Here is a 22,823-nt window from a genome sequence, read left to right on the forward strand (position 1 = left end):
CCCTCACCTCGGCCGGGGAGCACGCAGCCCCGCTCCGGGCGGCGCGGAGCGGAGCGGGGCTCACGTGGGGAAGCGGCGGCGGCGGGAGGACCTGGAAGCGGATTAGCGGCGGCGGTGGGTTCCGGCGGAAGGGGCCGGGCGCGGCGCTGGCTGGCGGAGTTTCCGCGCCTTCGCCTGGGTGGCGGGGCGGCCGGCTGCGCTCGGGGAGCTGCGCCCGCCCGTGCCCCGCTTCGCCTCGGGCCATGCTGCTGCCGTCCGACGTGGCCCGGCTGGTGCTGGGTGAGTGAACCGGGAGGGACGGAGGGATGCATGGGAGAGACGCGGACCACCGGCCTCAGAGCCGGGAGGGCTCTGCCGGGCATTGTCAGCCGCCCGAGGCGCGGCGGGACACAGAGCCGGCTTCGCCCTTGACCCTCGGCAGCGTCTGTTGGCCCTCCCAGGCCGGGATTGTCACTGCCGGGGCTTACACCGGGCAGCTCCGGCCCGGCCTCTGGTGGGCAGCGAACGCAGCTCGCTCCTGAGGCATTCGGGTCCTGAGGGACCAGGCCGCTCCCCGGCCGTGCCTTGGGCTGGGGTGTTTCACGAGTCCAAGGAAACGTGGTGGTGGTCTACGGTGCCCGCCTGCAGACTGAGAGCTGCTGAGCGGTGCTTAAACAGTTCCCGATTACAGGAGGAGTTCAAGGGTGACCCGAAATCCCAGGGAAGGCTGCGTTAAGGGTCAGATGTTTTTTCTTCCCGGCGCTTCGCTCAGGTGTTTCGCTCATCTTTGAGGGAGCACTAAAAGTTCAGGCGTGATTGGAGTCTGTGGAAAGCACAGCATAAGTATGTTCAGTACATTGGCAGCAGACAGTGAATTTTTAAAATTACTCGATGCTTTGGTCTATTCGGATCCTGCTAAAGGTGAGAGCAAATCGACGGTAAGCAAAAATATGACCCACATATTTCAGTCCCACGCACAAGTACCACTTGGCACAGGTTGTCAAGGTTTCCTGGCAGCTTGGCCTGTGAAATTCAGTTTTCAGTTGATCACAGTTTTCTAAATCCAAAGCCATTAAAGCTGAATTTCTTCTTCAGTGTTCCTCCAGCACAATTTATTTTTAAATACTACCTGAAATGTGACTTGCTACCGTCTTGAGAAAAAAAGGCTAGTAAGAGATGTGATTGTTTTATTACTGTGAAGTAGCAGGATTTTTAGAAACTCCATGGACTGTAAACAAAGATTTGAAATCATACAAGTGTGATCTCTCATTTCACTCTTCCAAACAGGATTGGTGAAATTACAGGTTTCCAGGTAGAATGCTTATCTTATGTTCTTACCAGAGACTTGCAGATGTGATACACAATCTTGGCAACATCCTGTGTGCTGAGAATGGTCCGTCCTATCTTGTGTCTTTTGTGGCGTGGAGCATGCATCGTGTCTGGAAAACCTCAGAACAACCTAAGGCTGTAGAACAGGATATTCCTTGTAACCCTTTCTGTTCTCTAATAGGGATTCCTCTTCTGTGAAGCATCTCTGAATTTCAGTGGGTAAACAGACTTCCCACTGCAGCTCTTCCATCTTTCCCCCCAAGCCCCCTGCCAAATCTTTCTGGTGCTGTGAAGGTTGATGAATATTTGTTAAAGAAACAAAACTAAAATGATATGCTAAGCTCACACAGAGGAAACTGCATAAGAGCATTTATCTTTTCTTAATTGATAGAGTAAACGTGTACTATGAGTTAGACATTTCTTAAGCTAGAACAATGTATTGAATAATTTCCATACATTCAAAACGTACATCACCTTTTGTGCCTTTAATTTGATTTTAGGGACCACATATTCCTATGTCATTATATAGTGTATACACAAGCACTTTGGGTCAGCTGCACAGGCATTTTTAGCCTTTGGAATTCTTTATTACCAGGAAATCGGTGTATGTAAAACATGCCCATACGCAAGCATTTAGTCACCCCTTGTGATACTGTAGTATTAGGTTCAAGAAGGAAAAATTGCAACTTTTTGAGTAAGTGTTCAGGTAAGTTTGATTATAAGAGCATAGATCATACCAGCACAGATCAGAGCTCCACTGAGCCTAATACCCCGTCTTCCAGCCTGGACAACAGTGAAATATAATCATGTTTACCAGAAATATACTTTCAGCCGCCTGTGGCTTGAGATTTTTGTAGAAAAATGTATTTGAAAAAATAAATAAGATAGTCCTTTCCTTTTTGCAGGCACTGCTATTGTTTTCTGTCAGATAGGCCTGCTCATACATTGTGATGAAATTCACAGTGGTTATTCCCAGACTGTGTTTAACTTTAAAGTCTGCCTACCTGTTGAAGATGTGGAAAAAGGCTTGCATGTTGGAAATATGATTTGTTTTCTTCAGCTATACTCAGATCTGCTGAAAGATACTTGTTTTCATTTAAAGGGCACATTTTTCTGCAGGCATTCATGAACTGAGGTGAACCATTTTTGGGAGTCCATTGAAATAGATAATGTGTATGTATCCTGCATTGTATAACTAGGCACATGTTTTATTTTATCTCTAAAACATTCCACACTAAGCTCTGCCAAGAAAGAAGAAACATTTTCCTTGTGCTTCTTTGTTCTAGAGTCCTTCATTCAGATTGGTCTGTTTCTGTCTTTCAGTGTTTAAGGTGTTTGAGGATTAAAGCAGGATTAAAAATTTTGATTAAAGCAGAACTTATTTGATGAGGAATGGAATTTTGGAAAAGAAAACTTGGTCAGTACATTTTTCTGTGATGGTAACTACTGAGTCTTAGGTGTAGAGCTACTACATCTATCCTAAATGAAAATTACTGTGAGTGAGGGGGGAAAAAAACCTTTTTCTGTTACGAATTTTTGTACAATACCAATATTTTTAATAAATCTTATCCACTGTTGCAGCAGCTTACAAGTTTTACCTAGTTTGAAACAGTACAATGTGTGGAGAATTACTCCTACATAGCAATGCATTTTATTAACAAAATGTCGTAGATTTCCATTGAAGTATCAATTAGGGTGGTTCAGCCCATATGAGGGTTTGTTTGTGAGCCTTGTGAGCTGAGAACTTTTATTTTCTTGTGTGTACTAAAGAGAACCCAAAATTTGTTCATATTGCCTCAGTTCCAGTCTTGAATACTTTGTAAATACAATGTAATTCCAATCTGTATTTTTTGGTCTTCTAGGTTTTAACTGTTAAGTATCTGGTAGAAACATGTTTTGTAAAAATAATGTCACTTTCCTTTTCTTACATAGAATTTTTCATCTGATTATGCCAACACTGCATACAGCTTTGATACCTATTGAGCAGAAGTAATGAATGAAATAGCAACGTTTTCTATCTGATTTGGTACAGGCTATTTGCAGCAGGAAAATCTTCAAGCTACCTGCCATCAGTTTATTCTGGAAAGCTCAGATTTGAAAGAATATGCAGAGCACTGTACAGAAGATGGTTTTATTCCAGCCTGCTTGCTGGTGAGTTTATATTTGCAAAGCAAAAAGTTACATTGTCTTGCATCCGTGGACAACAATTTTGGCAGTTTCTCAGTGTAATAATTAATTTTCAAACGCTGCTTAAAATGTTTGATATTTGATTTGTTTCTTGTTTCTTCATCCTGTGATATTAGCAGTTATTTAATTTCTAGTGTTTAATCTTACTAAGAAACATTTAAGGGTAAAATATGCAAATTGGTTTCAGCATGTTATGCAGAGTCTACCTTACAGCTTTGAGGTACATTTGTGGAAGGATGTTGTCACAAGGGTTTTATTGATTTCAGGGCTGCTTTTGTAATTTACTGAAGATGGCTTTCCTATTCTAGACATGACAACCAATAATGTTCCATTTCAGGTATATTGTAAATATTTAGGTAATGCACCTCAGATTTATCTAAGTCTACCACATTTTATTGACAAAAACTGTATTCAGCCTTCTCTCTGTCCAGTATCATCTGCATTGTTCTGCAGGTGAAAGGTGGACTTCTGGGTATGCATAAATAGTCCATAGCCACATATGTAGAGCTAATTAGATGGTTTGCATTTTTAACAAATATGTAAAATGGAATTTTTACTATACTGTGCAAGTTACAGGGTTTAGGTATTGCTGTGTATCAAACTTTTACTGTTTACATGTGTGTCCTCTTCATGTTTTCTGTTTCATTCTTCTAGTGTAGTAGTTAATTTCATGGTCTGGGATTTTGTCCACAGTACTTAAAATTCACAGAAATCTCTTCTGAGATCCAAGGTGCACCTACTTGATGCACCTATTCAAAACAAACTATCAAATTTATTTTATTTACAAGTATTTGGTCATCTGTACTTTGGTGGTAGGGAGTTGAGAACCAAGCTATGGCCAGCAAAAATTAGGAAATCCAAATGTAAATAGATTATCCATATTAATAAAGTTTTTTTATTGTCATCCTTTTCTCAGTAGAAACGTTTTTCCTATTATTCACATAACAGTGATATAATAGTAGCTAAGACAAAATTCTTACTGGAGCTTAAATACTTGCAATAAAGTATTTGTCATGTCTCGTCGAGTTCCCACTAGTACACAAGACAGGAAGGTACAGCAGACGATAGCAGTAACTTAAAAATCTTATTTTTTTTGTGTCACCTAAAATAACAGGAAAAATAAGCATGATAAGAAGGTTAATTCTATGTGACTTAAAATTTTGCTTCAGAATGAGGTTTCTTTACATTTTTTTCCAGCATGATACATACTCATTAGTCTGTTACAGCTGTTCATCATCTAATTTTCATGGCTTTATTCCATAATAAAAAAGGTGAGTGAAGGTCAGGCAGCTCTAACTTACCAGTGTTGTGCCTTGAGATAGAGTACTTCACATTTTTCTACGTAATAGGATTTTGTTCCATTGATTGCTCTCTACCAAGTCCAGTCCCTTGTGCTGAGCATGGTGTAGACTGCTAAAGAACTCCTTAAATATGATGTGATACAGCAGATGAAGTAGAAGTTATTAGTGAGGATTCTGAGATCAGTTGTTTTTTTTTCCAGTCACTGTGTGGAAAGAATTTGACAACTATTCTTAATGAATACGTAGCCATGAAAACAAAAGGTAAGCCTTCAGAATGAGGTGTTGTTTTATCTTTATCTGTTGTTTATCTTTTATCTGTTGTGATCTTGAGGAGGAGGTACATGGTCTTAGAGTAATCCCCCATTTAGGCTGCAATTTGAAGGTTACCATATTACACAGCCAACAGCCACTACATCTAGTGAGCAAAAGTGTTCATATGCCAGCATATATTTTCACTTCAAATGTGACCATTTTTGTATCTCAAAAGCATAGAGATACAATAAAATATGCAAAATGTATGGGTTTGTGCTTGTAATATTATTCTGTTTATTGTTTATACTATCAAGAGGAGGAGTAAGTGCTTATCTCTCTGGTGACCAGAACAGAATGTGAGAAAATGGAATGCTGTGTCAGGGGAAGTTCATATTGGACATTAGGAAAGGGTTTTTCACTGAGAGGGTGGTCAGTCACAGGAACAGGCTACCCAGGGAAGTGGTCATGGCACTGAGCCCTCTCAGAGTTCAAGGAGAATCTGGACAGTGCTTTTAGTCACATGGTTTAGAGTCAGGTTATCCCAGTGAGGAGCAGGGAGTTGGGCTCAATGATCCTTACAGATCCCTTCCAGCCTAAGGTGTTCTGTGATTCCATGAAATTATCAGGAGGAGTCCTATGGTATGAAATATTTCTTGTCTTGTTTTTAAGACTAACTAAAGTAGTTTCAGAACTACTTAATATTTTGTATGAATACTGCAGACAGAGAGAATTTGCTGTTTTTGAAAGCTGTTATCAAGCTTCTGGATGTTGCCAAATCTTACAGGTTTCTGATACCTGTTGTATGATCATATTTTAGTGGTGCATAGTTTTAAAAATTGTATATGGAACATTCCTGAACAATTTTTTCCTTTCACACTAGGTTTGACAGAAATGGTAACTAGGACACAGTTATTACTTCGTTCACAATGCTTTGTACTTGGCATCTTGAAAAACGTAGTAAATTGGACTGTTTACTTACCTTATCCATCACATTTTTAATGTTCTGTGCTTCAAAAAGACTGAATGTTTTTACCTGTTTGGGTCATATCATAAAATAAACTATTACTTTTAAAGGCCTGTCTGCCAGGTTATAATTTTCAAAGGCACAAAAGTGACTTGGGAATATGAATACAATTTTCAGAAGTGAGTTGGGGGTTTAGCACGGGTTAGGTTAGCATGTGCTTGCTGAGGAGTCAACACTATGTACAAATTCTACTGAGAATTATAGTAATTAATTCAGTTTCATCGAGGCTTCTAAACCAGAACTGTACCCATATCAATCAAAATTCTTTAAATTAGGAGTTAGGGATCTCTAATTAATAGAATATTAAGAAGGCAACTACGCACCTGAAGTTAGATGGTGTCTGAAACACTCCATAATAATTATTTTGCTTGTGATTTTTCTTTTTTCTCATCATATATCAGTCTTGGGCAGCAATTTCTTTCTATGATTCGTTTTAGAAACAACAAATGAAGTTCCAGCAATGATGTCATCTCTGTGGAAAAAATTAGACTATACACTTTCTCAGATCAGGTAATGTAGTTTTGAAATCAAGAAAGCAATATTTCACTCTAAGAGTGAGTCCCTATGTTAACCAGCCCTGCTTATCATTGTATGAGAATGGTTTAGCTCTCTGTTTCCTGGGAGAGACAGTGAAAAAGATGGGTATGTGAGATTTTATAGTTGAGCAGACATTTGAAGATTTTAAGGTGGGGCTAGTGGATAAGGAGGGGATGAGTGAGAGCATGTGGCCTTCCTTTAATAAAACAATAAAACAAATGACTCATTTAGAATCTGATACCTTTGTGGTTACTTGACCAAAAATGAAACAGTAAGCTTAATTTGAAGAATCTGTGACCATTGTTGGAAGGAATAAAAATAGCAATCAATGGATTTTTCTGAAGGAACGTGTGGTAAGGACCAGACTGACATTACCCATGTGATAGGTACTGTCACACTGTGTAGCTGAGTGCTTCCATTATGCTCCATTCATTTGTGTCACTTGTTTTGTTATTTTTTTTTTAGGAGCATGCAGAATTCAGATTTCAGATTTTCTTCTAATCAGAGGAGTAAGTAACCAAGTCAGTTCCATGGGATCAGTAGGTTTTATGTTAAAATTATCTGTCTTGATTAAAAACAGGGGACTTCTGCAGCCATCAGTAATGCATGTGTGTTGTCTTCAGTGTGATCTCTGGATTACTGTAATGATCAGGAAAGGAAAATAAGAAAAAGCTGAGCTTTCTGAAAGGGGCTTAAATGCTCTATTATAGCATTTTCTCTGCTGAAAAAAACTTTTAGGAAGTTTACATGGTTAAGAGGTTTAAAAACTGCTGCTTCACTCCTGAAACTGCTGATTTAATTTGTGGTTCATAGATGAACTAAAAACATAGCCAGTCTAATTATAATGCAGTTGCATTTCTGTAGAAGGGGAACATAAAGACATATTACAGTCTAGTAGCATTTGTTATGTATACAAACATATACAACCAAAATACAAAAACATACTTCTTGTATCTAGAGTTGTTTCTTTCATTACAAAAGCTAAAAATGAGCTATCAAAAAAGAAAAATGGGTTTATTTAAAAATAAGTTTGGTTTTTCTCTGTCGTATTTTTACCGTATAAGAAAAGAGAGTGTGAGATATAGGTAGTGATTGTTCCCAGATTTGAGATTCATTGGATGGTGGTGTTCTGTTGTCCAAATTTTTTAAACAGATTTTGTGTGAATATCATCAATCTTTTAAAAAAAATCCATTATCATATATTTCATCTTGTCTTTATTTCCAGTACGTACAAGAAGTGGAATTGTAGAAATGAAAAGGCAGAGAATGCTTCAGCAGTCAGCTTCTGCAAACTCAGGACTGTTGTCAGTAGCCCATCAGGCAGGGCCACAGAATTCCACTTCTGTTGTACCTCCTCAAGTAATTCACAGGCCAACAATAAATCAAAGCATGCCACAGACAAGACTGAATACATTGTTTGTGAACCAGTCACAAACTCAAGAAAACAAGATCAACAGTAAGTTGTAAAAATCTTTAAACCCTTTTTTTCTGTGAAAAACCTATGGCTATCGATGGAAGTTTTCTAAAATCAGGGCTAATCATCTTCCACCAAAAAGTTTCAGAAAATTCATGCATTGTTTCCCAGCTCTCCAGACTGGTTCAGGTGATTAAAAGAAAATAGGTGCCCAAAAGAGAGCTGATTCTCGCATACTTGCTTGCCAATGTGAGTTCAGAGATCAGAAGTGAATGGAATTTGTGGTTATTCTGTTCTGTGCTCTCGCCCTCACCCAAATAACTTGTTTCATCAGATAGGGATGATCCACATTAAATGGATGTCTGTTTCAGGATGTGTTTAAAAGGAATGGTCCTCATTTCCATGATAGTACCAAATTATTTTGTATGGACTTTCCAGGAATTGATTGGAACATAGTAAGTAATGCGTAGATCTCATAGTGCTTTAACAGTGTCACTAAAAAAGGTATTGGCATCATGACTTCTTTTTTTTTGTTTGTTTCCCTCTATAAAGCAGGAGGTCTCATACACATTCAAGTTCCAACATCACAAGAACGAAAGCTTCATTCAAATTTGCTTTCTCCAGGACGGCGAAAAAGGTAAACAGGGATGTGGGTTAATATGTGCACTAGAAGTTGTGTGACAAACTTCTCTTACACTGGTTTTTCATTTTTTGTTCTCTGATTCAAATGCCCATTTTCCTCCAAGTCTTTCCTAATCTGTCTCGATTTTTTTTAATGTAAGTAGTTTTAGCGCCACTGCTGATAGATATTTTCATAAGAGCCTACACTGCCTCCTGTAAAAACATTACATTTTCCTATTTATCATCTAAATTCTTACAGAACCTGATGATTGGTTTCTTCTCTGAAAATAAGTGCTCCTTGAGAGGTCTTTGTTTTCAGTGGTAATGCCCAAATCTGACTTTGAGTTGCAGTTATTAGGCGCCATTAACTGGTACCACCAGTTAGAGTAACGTGTAGTGGAGGGGCGTGGAGTTCAGTTTGCCATTTGGCTGTTTACTACTAGAGATCTACATTATAACTTCTATATAAAGGCAGATACAACAGATGCATAAGAGATAATAAAGCAGTTACCAGCTTTTACTGCATTTTCAATATGTAGTTAATTTTCTGGTGATTAACATACTTTGTTTGCTAAGGAAGAGAAGCACTGGGTTTATTCACCATTAGGCCTACTGTTTGCAATTTTCTCATAAACTACGTCATAAATTTCCTGGAATGTTTCAGTGAATCTCAGAAGAGGAAAAGTATTGCAACATCCGGACCTCCTTCAGCAACTAGGAATTCTCAAGACTCTGAAGAAGCAGTAATAGAAAAAGAAACTGAGCCCCTAGAAGAATTAATTGATGGTAACTTCCCAGTGAGTATATGCCTACAGAAGGTATTTACATTTAAGAAACAAATTCACACTCAAGAGATCTAGTCTTTAACATCTTGTTCATCTTCGTTTTTACAGAAATTATCTTTAGAAGATAAATGTATTGGTTTGTATTTGAACTAGCTCTAGTGTGTTCTAAATTCATAAATTTGACATGGTGAAGTAGAGCTTTGGTTTTCTTGATTTATTTGCTTTGCTAAGATACGTGTAGGCTGTCAGAACACAGTAATTGTTTAGAGAATGGAAACCAGAATGCACAGTGAGCCTTGCTGTACTTTAGGAGAATAAAAGTGCAGCAATATTTTGGTTCAATTTTCGTAGCAATGTAATACATTCACAGAAGACTCTCTGTTATAAAAAGTCTTCTCTTTGAATTGATTTTTAATTATTTTTTACTTGTCAGTCAGAAATTCATGCTCCTTTTCTAGTTATGTTAAAAATAGAAACCTGACCACTTCAAAACTGTTTTCCAGCAACTGGTTATTGAAAATGCCAGAGAAAAAATCTTGAGCAACAAATCTCTTCAGGAGAAGCTCGCTGAGAACATTAACAAAATCCTGGGGAGGTAATAAAAGGAACCTCTAAACTTCATATGTATTCTTATTTGATTTATTTTTGAGTTTTGAACTAATGACGTACATGTTGCAGTGATGGCAGTGTTGCTCAGGCCCCTAAACAGACAGACAGTGGTCCCACAGAACAGGAGACTTCAATTGATGAAATCCTTGGACTTCAGGTAGGTGTGGATTGCTGTGTTCACATTGTTTTTAAGACCAGGAACCTGAGAATGATCAGTTATGGGAACTATGCTGAACCTCTGACATCTGAGGATGTTCCCTCCTCTTCCTATTTTTGTTGTTTTTTTGGGTTTTTTTTTGGTGTGTTTTTTTTTTTTTGTTTGCCAGCACAGCTGAGCCTCCCTGATGCTCCTGTCTGTGCATGGGCAGCTTCTCAGCTTCCCTTACAGAGGTGTGAACTCTGACCTTGTGTGGTGCTGGGCAGGTTTGAGGAGCTGAGCTGGCAGGACCCTGCTGTTCTGCAGGAGCTCATTTTGTGCCAGTTTAGCATTCTCAATTCATTCTCAGTGCCTGTCCAAGGCAGCCTAAGCATGCAGCAGGGTTGAAGCCAAGGGAGTGGGATTGCTTCTGGCAGTACTTAGCTGGTAACCTCAGACTGGATTTAAGAACTCTGTCCCAGGCACCAGCTGCCTGCTTCTCACTCAGTCTTTCATATCAGTAATTGGCTACCAGCTTCTCACTGGGGAGCTAATCAACAGCCTTAGAGAAGAAAAAATAATTTAAAATATCTTGCTGTCTCCAAATATATTTAATCTGATCAGATTTTGTGATTTGCTCCAAGATAAGCATGGATCATTTAGTGTATCAAGAGAAATTTTTTTTGGAGCCTAAATAATGATGCTTTTACTTCAAATTTAGTATTTTCTTGCTTTTGGAGGAAATGTGCATTCTGTTTCTACAAAGTAAACATAATTATAGTGTTCTCCCTTCGTTCTTCTATACGCCTCAAGCTGGCAATCACAGAATTAAAAAGGACTTTTAATGAGGGAAATGACTGTCTTCACAGCCCTCATGAAAAAGACAGGAGGAGAGCAGAGGCAGTTCCCTGTTTATGAAGTAGAGGTGTCTGGTTTATAAGTGCTGTTCTTCTGTTGCTTGGTGATTTTAGGTCAGTTGTTGTCAAAACACAGAGCTAAAAAGCTGTATTTCATTCTTCTGAGCAGAAATAAAGCAGCTTCTTAGTTTGGTTGGAGTTGCTGAGACAAAATCAAGGGTATAACATTGAATATGCACCCTTAAAACCAACATATCAAAGGTTGGAGAGGTCTTAGGGGGTCTCCAGAAAGGCAGGAGAAACTTTGTTTTTAATTGCTTGAGTATGTACTGGATATTAATTTTATTCCTGGGCTGCCACAGAACAAGTGCACTTGAATCAGGAACCTTTGAGCGCTGTCTCATGTAGCTGTGCTTTCTGAATGCCTTTCACAAGGAAATAGTTGGAGGCTATATTATAGAACATGTAACAGTTACATGAATTAAAACTTCTCTTTGCTTAGTGTTGGCTTCTAGATATATATTCAAACTTAAGAAATTAGGATTAATTTGGGAATTTTGTTTACCAGTACTTTGCTTGTACAGGCTCACAGCATCCATGCCATGTGCATAAGCTTCCAGTGTAGCCTGAGATTTAGTCCTCCTTTTTGGTTAGTGCTGGCAGTTTTGGAGACAATAGTGGGGATAATGTCTGACAGACACGTTTGGGTTTTGGAGAACCTTATTTCTTTAACTTCAATCACTAAGATTTTTTAACAGACATTAAATTTGTGGCAGAAATGTTCCCAGCATTAGTCTTCATGTTTCTGTGCTGAGCAGAAGTAAAAGAACTAAAAACAATCTGAAAAGAAATTCTTGTCTGTTTTTAAATTATGGAAGTAACTGTCTAACAGTTCTGTATATCATGTTTTTTCTCAGGGTGAAATTCATATGTCAGAAGAGGCTATCCAGGACATTCTGGAGCAGACAGAATCAGATCCAGCTTTCCAGGCTCTGTTTGACTGGTTTGATTATGGTAGGCTACATTGTACTCAGTTGTACTGTTACTGTAAAACATCCTGAATGATGAGTTTTCCCAAGCATTGCGCGACAAAGCATAGGAATTCAGCAGGCCTCTTGCAAGAGAAATGGCACTGGTATGCCTTAATACAGAATTAGATTCTTAGATACATTTATACACAGGTATAAAGTACAGCATTTTCCTGTGGCTGATATTCTGGGTTTGTGCTGGTTTCAGTGGTTGTTTTACTGCTGTTATTTTAGACTCTCCAGGTCTGAAGGATGATAGTTTATACTTGTTTGCTGTTGTAAAATTTTCAGGGATATTCTCACATTAACCCTAAAGACATCTTTATGCTGCAGTTCATTTGAAAGGTAGTGATGACATAAATGTGGTAAGTGACATATTTAACCTTTCTTCATACTTTATTTTGAAAATAGGAAAGAGCAAGGTAAACAAGAACTTACCTGCTGGTGGTCGGAATGGAGTAGAAAACGAAATCCTGGTGGGTGAGGATAGCCTGGAAACATTTGGAAGTTCTTTAGGAACAGAAGAAACTAACAGATGTAGGTCTTTGTTTTGTTTTTTTTTCCTCTAAGATTCTCTGTTAACTTTCCATTATGAAAATATTTTCAGACAATTTGTACATTTCAGAATTTTCATTTTTCACTGATAATATCCATGTGGACATCTACATTGCATGAACATACAGATACACCTGGTCTGTTAAAAAGTTTCAGTCTATTAAATTTAATAGTAGTGCCGTCAGTGTACTTAAAAGTTGTACTTGATAAGCTTCTTAATGCTAGCAGACTATCAGTAAATGGATACTTTGCAGTATCCATTGTGGAACACATAAAGAGAATATTTTGCATCTAACCATATTAATCTTTTATCTCTTTTCTGTAATGTATCTGTTAATTATTACACAAAAAGAGTCTTACTCTGGACAAAAGGGATGTTAGTACAATAGTCCATGAGTAGCAGGTATTTAGTGAAAGTATATGAGAAGTAGAGCTATGAGATTTTTATCGTGAGATGGTTTTTGTGCTTCTGGAAATCTGATGTAGCAACCTGACCTATTTATATGTTACATGTGTACTTACTAGTAATGCACAAACTGATTTTCCAGATTTTCTACTGTATGTATGTTTTATATATATATATATTCCACTCAACTTGAATGTAAGGATGAGTAACATTATTCCCACTTAGTTTCATGTGAAACAGTTTTCCATTGAACTGATAGTTATTTCTAAAACAGTCTTAAAGGATCATCTCTTCTAATAATTATGGAACTAGTTTATTCTATCTTTTTTACAGGTGATAATTCTAGGGAACCACTATCCTGTAAAGGCTTTCAGTTAGGAGAAGCATCCTGTGCCTTGAAGACCAGCACTAATGATGATGATATTGCTAAGAAGAATCCAGCCAGTGAACAGCTGCATGGAAACTGTACACCAAGGAAGCAGACTGATGTACTTACAGCCATTACCCCTGAACATATTAGGGAGCTTGAAATTGCTTTTGACTCAGTGTCTGGTTTGACTGAACCTAGCAAGAGACTGAGTTCTGACAGCAAATGTAATGAACACTCCGCAGACACTTACATTACAAAAGAGTCATCTGCATTTGTATCTGAAAGTGAGAGTGCTATGGAAATTGAAAAAGGCCCACCAAGTCATAGTTCTCAAAGTAGTCCTAATTTAGAATATGTTCATTCTGGTACTCCACAGATTCCTTTAATTTCAGTGGCAGAAGATACTATAGGTGGTGAAAACAAAAATGATTCCGGAAGTAAATGTCCACTATCACCAGATACATCACTGTCTGAAAAAAGACTTCCTGGAAGTCCTTCTGATGGGAGCCCTGGCCACGGTGCACCACTGAGAAAAAACAACTCATCCATTTCTAGCCCATCAGCAGATGCAGGAAAAGGACAGACTGTAACCAATGATCCAGCTGCTTTGCCTGATGTTTCACAGGAGAACTCCGACCACCCCTCTAACCATGAGGACCAGAGCACACAGGCAAACTGTGCTGCGGGATCTGCAGTGGACATCACAGGTCTTGACAAAACGGAGTTGCAGCTTGAAGTTGTTGATACTTCTAACAAAACTTACTCAAATGATCAGCATACACTTGATAAGCCTTCTAAGAAAGATTTTAACCTCCCTTCAGAACTGTCAAACCCAGAGGGTACACAAGGGGAGACGCAAGAACCTTCATCTTCTACAAAAGTGGACACTGATAATTTATATTTCTCTTCTGGTGATAATGCATGTACAGACATTTCTATAGTATCCACTGAAAACAATCTTACTACCTCTGAAATATGCCACTCTCCTCTCCCTGAAACTGCATCCTCAACAGATGAGTCAGGTACTGAGGCCAAAAGTATAAGCAGTGTATCTTCTAGTAGTCAACCAGTGGATGTTGATCCTTCTAATATAATGTCCCTCAAGATCATCATCAGTGATGATCCATTTATTGCATCAGACACGGAGTTAAACAGTGCTGTTTCCAGCATCACAGGAGAAAATTTGCCTACTATAATATTGTCATCTCCAGCCAAATCCCCAACCAAAACTGCAGGCCTGCCCAAATGTCTGACTTCAGAAGACACAGAAAAAAATGTGGATTCAGCTCTGGCAGAGCAGAATCTTCTTGTGCTTAGACCTAAAGACCCTGTGGTTACCACAGTTACCACTCAGAATGAAGAGTGCACTGGTTTTTCAGTTGCAGGTTCAACTCATCTTTCCAACGAAGGGGGATTTATGCAGTTGATGCCAGCCACAAGCACAGCTTTTGGGAATTCAAGCAACCTTTACATAGCCACCTGTATGACTGATCCAGCAACCTTGGGTGCAGCTGTAACACCATCAAATGTAGTTGTATTGCCCGGCAGTTCTATGCCACTGGCTTCCCAAGCTCCAGCTGTACAACAGCTGCGGACTCCTCCCAGATCCAGCAACACATTTCCATCAAACCAGACTGTCTCCCCAAACTTCCCACAGGGTAATCTCATTATTAGAAAATTACTGGGAATGTGTTGTTTATCTGGTGGTCTTGTTATTTTTGTTTTTCCCCTAAATGCATTAAAAGTAAACAGTTTTTAAATGGCTCTGTCTGCCATTTGAAACTATCCAGGAGTTATTGGATTTTTTAGTGCATTAGTTGCTAGTAGAAATGACATAAAACTACCAGAAGTTTGAACAAGCTGCTTTGAATGGAAAAAAAACAGCCTCATATTTCAGAAGCTTAAATTACATAATTTTAGCAGTATTAGATGTAGGAAGCATATTTTGGTTTACACTGGAAAGGATTCCATTACTTTGGCTAAATAAAACAGGTTTTTATTTTAATAAGATTTCTGTTGTAAATGGAATGCTTTGTATTACAGGATTCCATATTTTGTGTAGATAATTGGGTAGATGTATCTAGTCCTCCCAAAATCACTTCCTTGGTTTTGTTTAATTTTTCAAAACCTAGTCTGCATTAAAAAAACATTTTACTAGTTATGGAACTGTAACATTATTTCTTTCCAAGATTTAAAATCTGGTGCAAGCATTTTTATTACTATGGCAGTAAAAAATTTGAGTGCTTTCTGAAATTTAAAACCAGCTGCAAAACAGCTGTAATCACCGCGTTTAGATTTCTTTCAAAAACCAAGAATATTTTGCAGTTACCTTTGAATTTCTGTGTGTAATCATTTCATTGAGGTCAGAAGCCAGTGCAGCAGGATGTGCAAGGTCTTAGGGTGACAGCCTTTTCTGTCATTAGGATTTCTTTATGCAACTGTTACCTTCAATGCATTTTTCATAGAGAGAGGAACAGTTTTCATTCACTTTTGAAAATATTCCACTTTCAATTAATGTGCTAGGATAGTTTCCATATTTTATAATTCCCATATATCTGTCAGCTAAATAAGATAGTGTTACTTTCACTGGTTTTTATAAATCACTGTAATTTAAACATTAAGATAAAAAATAAGAAGATTATCATACTTCAAGCTTTACTTTGAGCTGCCTCTTACAAAGGAAAATAGACTTTAACTAAAGAATTCCTTATAAACTAAAAATAAAACTGGTGCTTACCCTGTTTTCTAGCAGTGAACTATAGCAAGGACAGTGAAGTTTTTTAAAAATCCAGGGTTTTTCTTGCCACAGGTTTTGACCACACATAACTCTAAGAAATCCTGTCTTCAAGCTTTTCTTTTCAATGAAGTATTTTTTGTTTCTGTACATTCTTAACACTTGGGTATTTTTTAGGTTCTGCCATTATAATTGCATCTCCAGTGCAGCCAGTTTTGCAAGGAATGGTGGGAATGATACCACTCTCCGTAGTAGGACAGAATGGAAACACATTCTCAGCACCTGCCTGCCAGGTAACATATCACATTAGAATTAAATCAAATTAGAATTAAAGCTGGGGTGATAAGAAGTGCTTTGGTAAATTGTAATAAAATATTTTTATTCTTTCAAGGTTCTTCACATGCCTGTGGCTAATCCAGTGTGCAATGGAAGTGTCCCAAAGCTTCCCATCCCTCCCAAATCACAGAAGATTCCTGGAGCAAGAAACAAGACTAATACAGGTGCCTGCCTTGCATTCTGGAGAGGGGTAGAAGAAAAGGAGAGGGTTCTAAGGACAAGTCAGTTTCAAGTAAAAAAAAGTTTTATAAATACCTCTGCCTCTATTCTGGCAACTGCTGGGCTGTCTTGAGAGAGGTCTGTACCTGCCATTAGTGACTCTTGTTTGCTCAGTTTACAAAGAACTTCCAACATATAACATAATTCCAATTTTGGCATCAAGCTTATTTCCAGAATTGTTTTGTCTTACCAGGGCTGTGTATTATCTAAGTGTAGACAGCAAGCTTCTTCTTTGTTCTTAGTTGGGGACCTTTGCTAGTCTACTAATTAGTAAAGTTTAAAGCTACAAAATACTGCAGAGTTTGTTGCTGGGTTTTTCTTTACTGGTTCTCTGTCAGGTGAAATGTCATTGTACTAACTGTGAAATTATTTACCTGTCATTCATTAATACTTCATCTGTTGTTCCAGGAAAACTGGTACCAAATGTAGCTGAGCCTTTGAACCATGCAAATCCTCGAACACAGAGGTCAGTAGTGCTAGGTATTGAAACTTGCTTTCTTTTTCCTGTCCTGAATTTCTTCATCCAGTACTGGTGAAGAGAAGAGCTTTTTTCAGTAGTGGCATAAGCAGTACCCCCTTTCCTGCTGCCTGTCTGCTAGGAGTATTGATACAGATGTGTTCTGGGACTGGTGCAGCCTTTGCTAGAATTGTCACTGTTCCTGTGTTAATTTTGTATGGCTTTGTCTTCATTGTCTCCTGTCTCAATTGTCAAATAAAAATTGTTTGAGCAGAGTCTAAGCTAGGAAAATTGCCTGTTACATTTACTGGGAGATTTAAATTACTAAAACCCTTTGTATTTTCTTTTCAGATGAGTGGTACCCATGGTTTTGTAGTGTAGTCTCATTGCCTTTACCATCCTCTGGCCCAAATCCAGTAGAGTTTATTAGATTGGGTTCTTCATCTGTGTTTCAGATGTGTGGATTAGAACTTTGCTTAGTCATTTAAAAAGTGAGAAGTGAATGCAAAGATGGCCAGGACAGCAGCATGCTAACTTTATATTGATGAACATAACTTAATTTCTGATTGGGGTAGGTTCTAGTTTTCTGCTGGGCAAATGAGAGAAGGAAGCAAGGCTGCAGTAGTCACTTTCCTTACCATTTATGGATTGCCGAAAGAAAAGGATATTGGAATGAGCAAAAGAGTGTAGAAGAAGATTAGAAGTTCAATTTAAATATTAGAGGTAAAATGATCTTTTATTGTAAAAGTAGCACATACTTAAAAAAAATATTACCTATTTAGAACTCATTTAAAATACTGGAAAAGTGGAGACAAAACAGGAACATTAAAAGTCAACTTGTTAAAAAATCCCAACCTTATATCAAGTTATGCCAAATACATGCATACAAAAAGTACTGATTTTTTTAAAAACCACAGAAGCAAGATCTTGGGTAATACCCCTTCAGTAATTCAGCTTTCTGTTAACTTTAATTGATCTCTAGATGTACATTTCGCATAGCAAAGAGAGCAAAATTTTCCCTGCAAAGAGGTGTAATTTCTTATTTCTACTTTCTACCATCTGTCTCATCTCAAATTTCATGCAAATAAAACAAACCTCTACCACTCAGACCTCTTCTACCATTTCAAAGGTACCAAAGTTAGCATCCCAAACACTTGACTTTTCCTCTTAGAAATCATAGAGGCTTTATCTGCAGGGAGGGAGCCTTACAGGCATAGATGAATGATGCCAAAGCTCTGGGAAATGCAGCATAAGCCAGGCAGAGGGCACAGACACAACCACGGTATGAGCTGACAGAGCAGAAGCATTCTTCTTTCCACAGTGGTGGCTTTTTCCCATGAATGGGGCTGGTTGTCAGGTGGAGACCACACCCCAGGGAGTTTGGATGTTGTTGTCCAGATGCCCACTGGAAGCTTTTTGTCTTGCTCAGTATCTCGCCATGCACAGCAAGTGCACAGGGAGGAGTACAAGGCATGCATGTGATTACATTGCCCAAACTATTCTGGCAGCCTCTTAGGAATTTCAGCTCCAAGGACTTCCAGAGCCATAAGTAGTTTTTGGGATGGACTGTCCTGTCATGAATGCACTCAGTTTCTTTTTGAAGTCAAGTAAACTACCAGCATCCACAAATATCCCAAGGTAAAAAAGTTCCCAGGTTTAGTTACATGCAGTGTCCAGACCTCCTTGTTGTGTTTCGAACCTACTAACAGTGTTACTTGATGCCCTTAGTTTTTGTACTGGAAGATACAGCAGATAGGTTCTTTTTTATGGGCTTTCTTCACAGAGCTCTGTCACATTTTCCCTCAGTAATCTCTCTTTCCAGGCTGAAGAGTGCCAGTCTACCTAATTGTCCAGTGTGCAGACTCTGTTTCATGCCTTTTTGCCAAGAAAGCCTTCTCTGAGCTTTCTGCAGTTGTCATTCCTGACTCTTGGTCCTTGTGTTGATAAAATACTTGTATTTAGGATGGAGGATCCCTTTTCTGAGCGATGGGTGGGGACTTCTACCCAGCTGAAATTCACTTGCCTAGTAAGAATAAACACGTCAATTAAATGCTTTCATCTCGTTTTCAGGACTGGAAATTGGGACAAACTTACCAGTGCAGAACCGGGAAAGAAAGTGGAAGAGAACTTGCCTGTTGCACCAGCAGAGAGCACAGGCTCAAATTCAAGACAGGGTGAGAGTCACAGGAGAGTGCTTTGCTTTGATAACCTCCTACCTACTCCAGGAGGAAACACCCAAATTCAGGCCACAAAGAGTTCATCCCAGAAAGAAAGAAATGAAAACCCTTTATTTGCTGTTGACTCAGCATCCTCCTCTGCTAAGGCCCAGGTACCAAAGAGAGACAAAGACAAAACATTGCCCAGAATTCTGTGTAGGCCAGAAGTTGGTAGCAACAGAAGTGCATCTGCAAAGGAGCCACAGCCCGAGCGGAAGGTGGCAACTGCAGGGCTTTCATTAGATCCCTTCCACAAGACAACAGCAAACAAAGAAAATGAGTTACGAAGGGATACTGATGAAAAGCAGAAGAACCAGGACACCGCCAAACTCTCAAACGGTCAACAAAGCGTTGCCTCATGGAGTGAGAAGACAGTTCCTTCAGTACAAGAGCTGAACAAGAAGCAGGGGTCATTGTCGAATGGGGCTGGCAATGGCAAATCATCGGTGTCCGTTTCTTTGTCCTCGAAGGAGCCGAAGCGAGAACCTGCTAAAGCTTCCAGCCAAGGCCTTGGCCTGTCCAGCCCGTTCAGCAAACAGTGCGTGGAGATGCTGCAAGACATTCAGTGGCAAAGCCCCGCCGGAAAGACAGTTGAAAACGGAGAACTGCCAGTACCCCGGACGCCGTCTGGAGTCGGGGACAGGCACACGGATGACACTACGGACAGTGTCCGCACCCCGACGTGCCGGCGCTTCAACGAGGACAGCACCACGCCCCGCATCATGGTGCCCCCCGCCACGCCAGACCTGCCCGCCTGCAGCCCGGCCAGCGAGACAGGCAGCGAGAACAGCGTCAGCATGGCTGCACACACCCTCATGATCCTGTCGCGGGCGGCCATCGCAAGGACTAGCACTGCAACCCCCCTCAAGGACAACACCCAGCAGTTCAGGGCTTTGAGGAGCACCGTAAAGAAAAGGAAACTGGAGGACTTAAATGAGGGGGAGAGAAATTCTCGTTCTGCAAATCGAAAAGACCTTCAGAGCTCTCCAACACCGTCAAAAAAAAAGAAAATCAAGGCGAGTATAAACATCTACTTCTTTTAATTAAAATTCTAAATATGTGTTAGGTATCTTCGTGTATACTATTTGTAATGAAATGGTTTAGAGATGCTAGTCAAGTCCCTGACATCCTCTTTATTAGATTAGTCAGTATTCCCAACTTTGCCCCTTGAGCATACTCTGAACTAAGCTTTCTTAAAATTGGTTTAGTCTTCAGATGCACACAAGTAACTCCTACTAATTCTAAATAGTCACCAATGACAATTACATTTTTTCTCCTATAATGTGAATGGATTTCTAAATTCTAAGTGTCCAGGTGGAATGTAGGAATTAAGCCAAACTCAAAGTAAGCCTTACTAGAATTCAGGCTGTTCTTGCATCCTTGTTTAGTACCATGAGTGATACTCCCAGTCTCTGTAGTGTGCAGTACGGTGCTTTTGACTTGAGGATTTAAGGGCAGATAGCCAAGGTACGAGACACAAAAGGGTGTCTTTCAATGTAAATAACCTAAAAGGAGTATAACTTTGTAATTCACATACTTAGTTTTAGCATGCACCTTAAACATGGAGACTGGAAAATGTGTCATTCCATGGAGCAAGGGCACATGGCAGTGTCTGAGTTCTGGGGCAAATTTGTCTAGTAACAGCTACAAGGTGGATGGAATGAAGAGGAGGAAAGGAATGTTTGCAGGCTCTTCAATTCCCCCAGGTTCTTTGTATTTAACACAGTTGTTGCTTTCCTCTCCTACAGAAAAAGAAGCTCCCAAATTCTTTTCCAGCAGGAATGGATGTGGACAAGTTCTTGTTGTCTTTGCATTATGATGAATGAACAAAAAGAAGCTGGAAGTGGGGCCATCTGAAGCTCAGTGGAGTGATGCTGAGGTTTTGCATGGGAAGAGAAGTTAACTCTAAAGGGCAAGTTGCACTTTCAGTGCACTGAAGTTTCACTTTATAGCAAAGTCATGCCGTTTTTGAAGCAGGTAGCAAAGTGTAAATAGCATTGAGTTGGTATATGTTTATTTTTTAAAAAGCACTTGCATAATTATAGAGCCATTTAAATTGCAAAACTGTAAATTTGTATAAATGAAATGTAAGAAAGATTGTACATTTCCTGTTAGACCACGTTGTCTATGTTCTGCTGCTTTCTCTACTTACCCCTGCGAAGTGCTCAACCGGTCTGTGAAAAGGTGGTGTTTGTCACTCACCGCTCTAAGATGAGGCAGCTACCTTGGCCACTTCTCATTGTATTGTTGAATCTGAAAGGGACTTAAGTATTCAGCTCTAACTGGCTTGTGCTCACACTCTCTCGTTTCATAACTGTCAAACCTGTGTGGTAAGGCTTTGAATGAAGTAACAAAAATACCAATAGCTAAACATAAGGCCAGTAAAACCTCAAAAAGCGTTTTTCATCTGGTGAAGCTTTTCCCAGCCAGTCATTCAGACAAGAATTTTAATTTGGACAGGCCTCCTCTGTTTACAGTATTTGCTACACAGGATGTCATTCGAATGCAAAAGCTGTTTTCAAGCAATGTACTTTTGTGTGAGGTCATGGCTCAGTATGAACACTTCAACTGAAGCAACAGCTTAACAAGAATTAGTATGTTCTAGTGAAGTCAATTCCCTCACCTTTCATTTGTACTGCTGAGAAGTTTGTTACTATCTAACTCTTGCAGTTTTAGCCAGATATGGAAAAATTTGCATCTGATTTTTCAGTTTAACGTAGAGGTTGTCCTAGCTACTACACAAACTCTCTCCAAAAGGGGTGCAGGAGGAGCTCAGCCTACATTTTGCTGAATGAGCATGCCTTGCTCCAAAACTGCAGAATTTTCTCTACTGGTATTTCTTCCTTTGTTCTCAAATTGTTAATGTCTTTAAAAAATAATTTGCAAGTTTTCTTGTAAGAGATCTGTACAGCAACAGGGCAATGTTTCAGACAGAATACAAGGATTCCTAAGGAACCAAGATTATGCAGTAGATGTTTATATTAAACCCATCCAATAACTAAATACTGCATAGCATTTACAGCTTGAATAAATATTTTTGTTTTAATAAAAAGTTGTGTGTCTTGCTTAATGTTTTCAAGTCGACTAAGCAGATTTGCAGATACTGAATGGAGAAGTCCTGTTAGTCAGTTGTTTTTGAAGACAAGGAGTCCTGTATTAAACACAGAGTTCTAATAACAATTGTTAGAGGGACTAGGGCAGGCAAGCACAAAAACTGTCTTAAGCATAAAATGCTTAATAGTGATAGTGACATCTAAAAATAATTTGCTGTTTGAGACTAAAGGTAACTCTGTCCTGGGTCATTCACTACCCACCATAATGTTTCAGCTCATTAGTCTGTGGTTCTAATGAAGATGTGAACTATCCATTCCCTTTCATAGGAAAAAGGTATCTTCAGTACCAAGGTGGTATCGTACAGCAAATAATTTTTATGAAATAACAGCAGTTTCCAGTAGCAGCATTCTCCAAGTT

The 22,823-nt window shown here is 39.2% G+C and overlaps 2 protein-coding genes across 15 annotated transcripts in view; one reads left to right on the plus strand and one right to left on the minus strand.

Annotated features, from left to right (window-relative positions):
• Positions 1–104, minus strand: part of ATM (ATM serine/threonine kinase) — a 55,313-nt gene extending 55,209 nt beyond the window's left edge. For 2 of the 4 annotated variants that reach the window (XM_086881917.1, XM_086881916.1), the window contains exon 1: positions 8–104. The gene's annotated coding sequence lies outside the window, so the exon portion shown is untranslated. The remainder of the gene's footprint in view (positions 1–7) is intronic. The other 2 variants (XM_086881921.1, XM_086881923.1) reach the window with 1 other exon arrangement.
• Positions 14–22,404, plus strand: NPAT (nuclear protein, coactivator of histone transcription). 11 transcript variants are annotated; one of them, XM_086881932.1, is made up of 19 exons: positions 94–279; positions 2,632–2,725; positions 3,241–3,459; positions 4,997–5,057; positions 6,510–6,582; positions 7,075–7,118; positions 7,835–8,065; positions 8,576–8,660; positions 9,309–9,441; positions 9,933–10,024; positions 10,108–10,195; positions 11,949–12,045; positions 12,471–12,596; positions 13,354–15,048; positions 16,302–16,417; positions 16,516–16,624; positions 17,088–17,145; positions 19,207–20,368; positions 21,101–22,404. In XM_086881932.1, the coding sequence occupies exons 4-19, from the start codon at positions 5,045–5,047 to the stop codon at positions 21,176–21,178; spliced, it is 4,200 nt and encodes a 1,399-aa protein (XP_086738058.1). In that variant the 5' UTR covers positions 94–279; positions 2,632–2,725; positions 3,241–3,459; positions 4,997–5,044; the 3' UTR covers positions 21,179–22,404. The 11 variants fall into 11 exon arrangements, with proteins under 11 accessions (XP_023775865.2, XP_086738061.1, XP_023775872.2 ...); XM_086881928.1 differs by having other exon boundaries at positions 131–279; positions 3,341–3,459; XM_086881933.1 differs by having other exon boundaries at positions 152–279; positions 8,579–8,660.
• Positions 22,405–22,823: the final 419 nt, after the last annotated feature.

This window comes from Cyanistes caeruleus, chromosome 3, assembly GCF_971803275.1.
Source record: "Cyanistes caeruleus chromosome 3, bCyaCae1.hap1.1, whole genome shotgun sequence".
Taxonomy (NCBI): Eukaryota; Metazoa; Chordata; class Aves; order Passeriformes; family Paridae; genus Cyanistes; species Cyanistes caeruleus.

Coding starts and splice junctions, on each gene's coding strand:
- NPAT (XM_086881926.1), top strand. CDS start 825: ATGTTCAGTACATTGGCAGCAGACAGTGAATTTTTAAAATTACTCGAT. Junction 901..3,340: donor CTATTCGGATCCTGCTAAAG/GTGAGAGCAAAT, acceptor GATTTGGTACAG/GCTATTTGCAGCAGGAAAAT. Junction 10,025..10,107: donor ATTAACAAAATCCTGGGGAG/GTAATAAAAGGA, acceptor TACATGTTGCAG/TGATGGCAGTGTTGCTCAGG.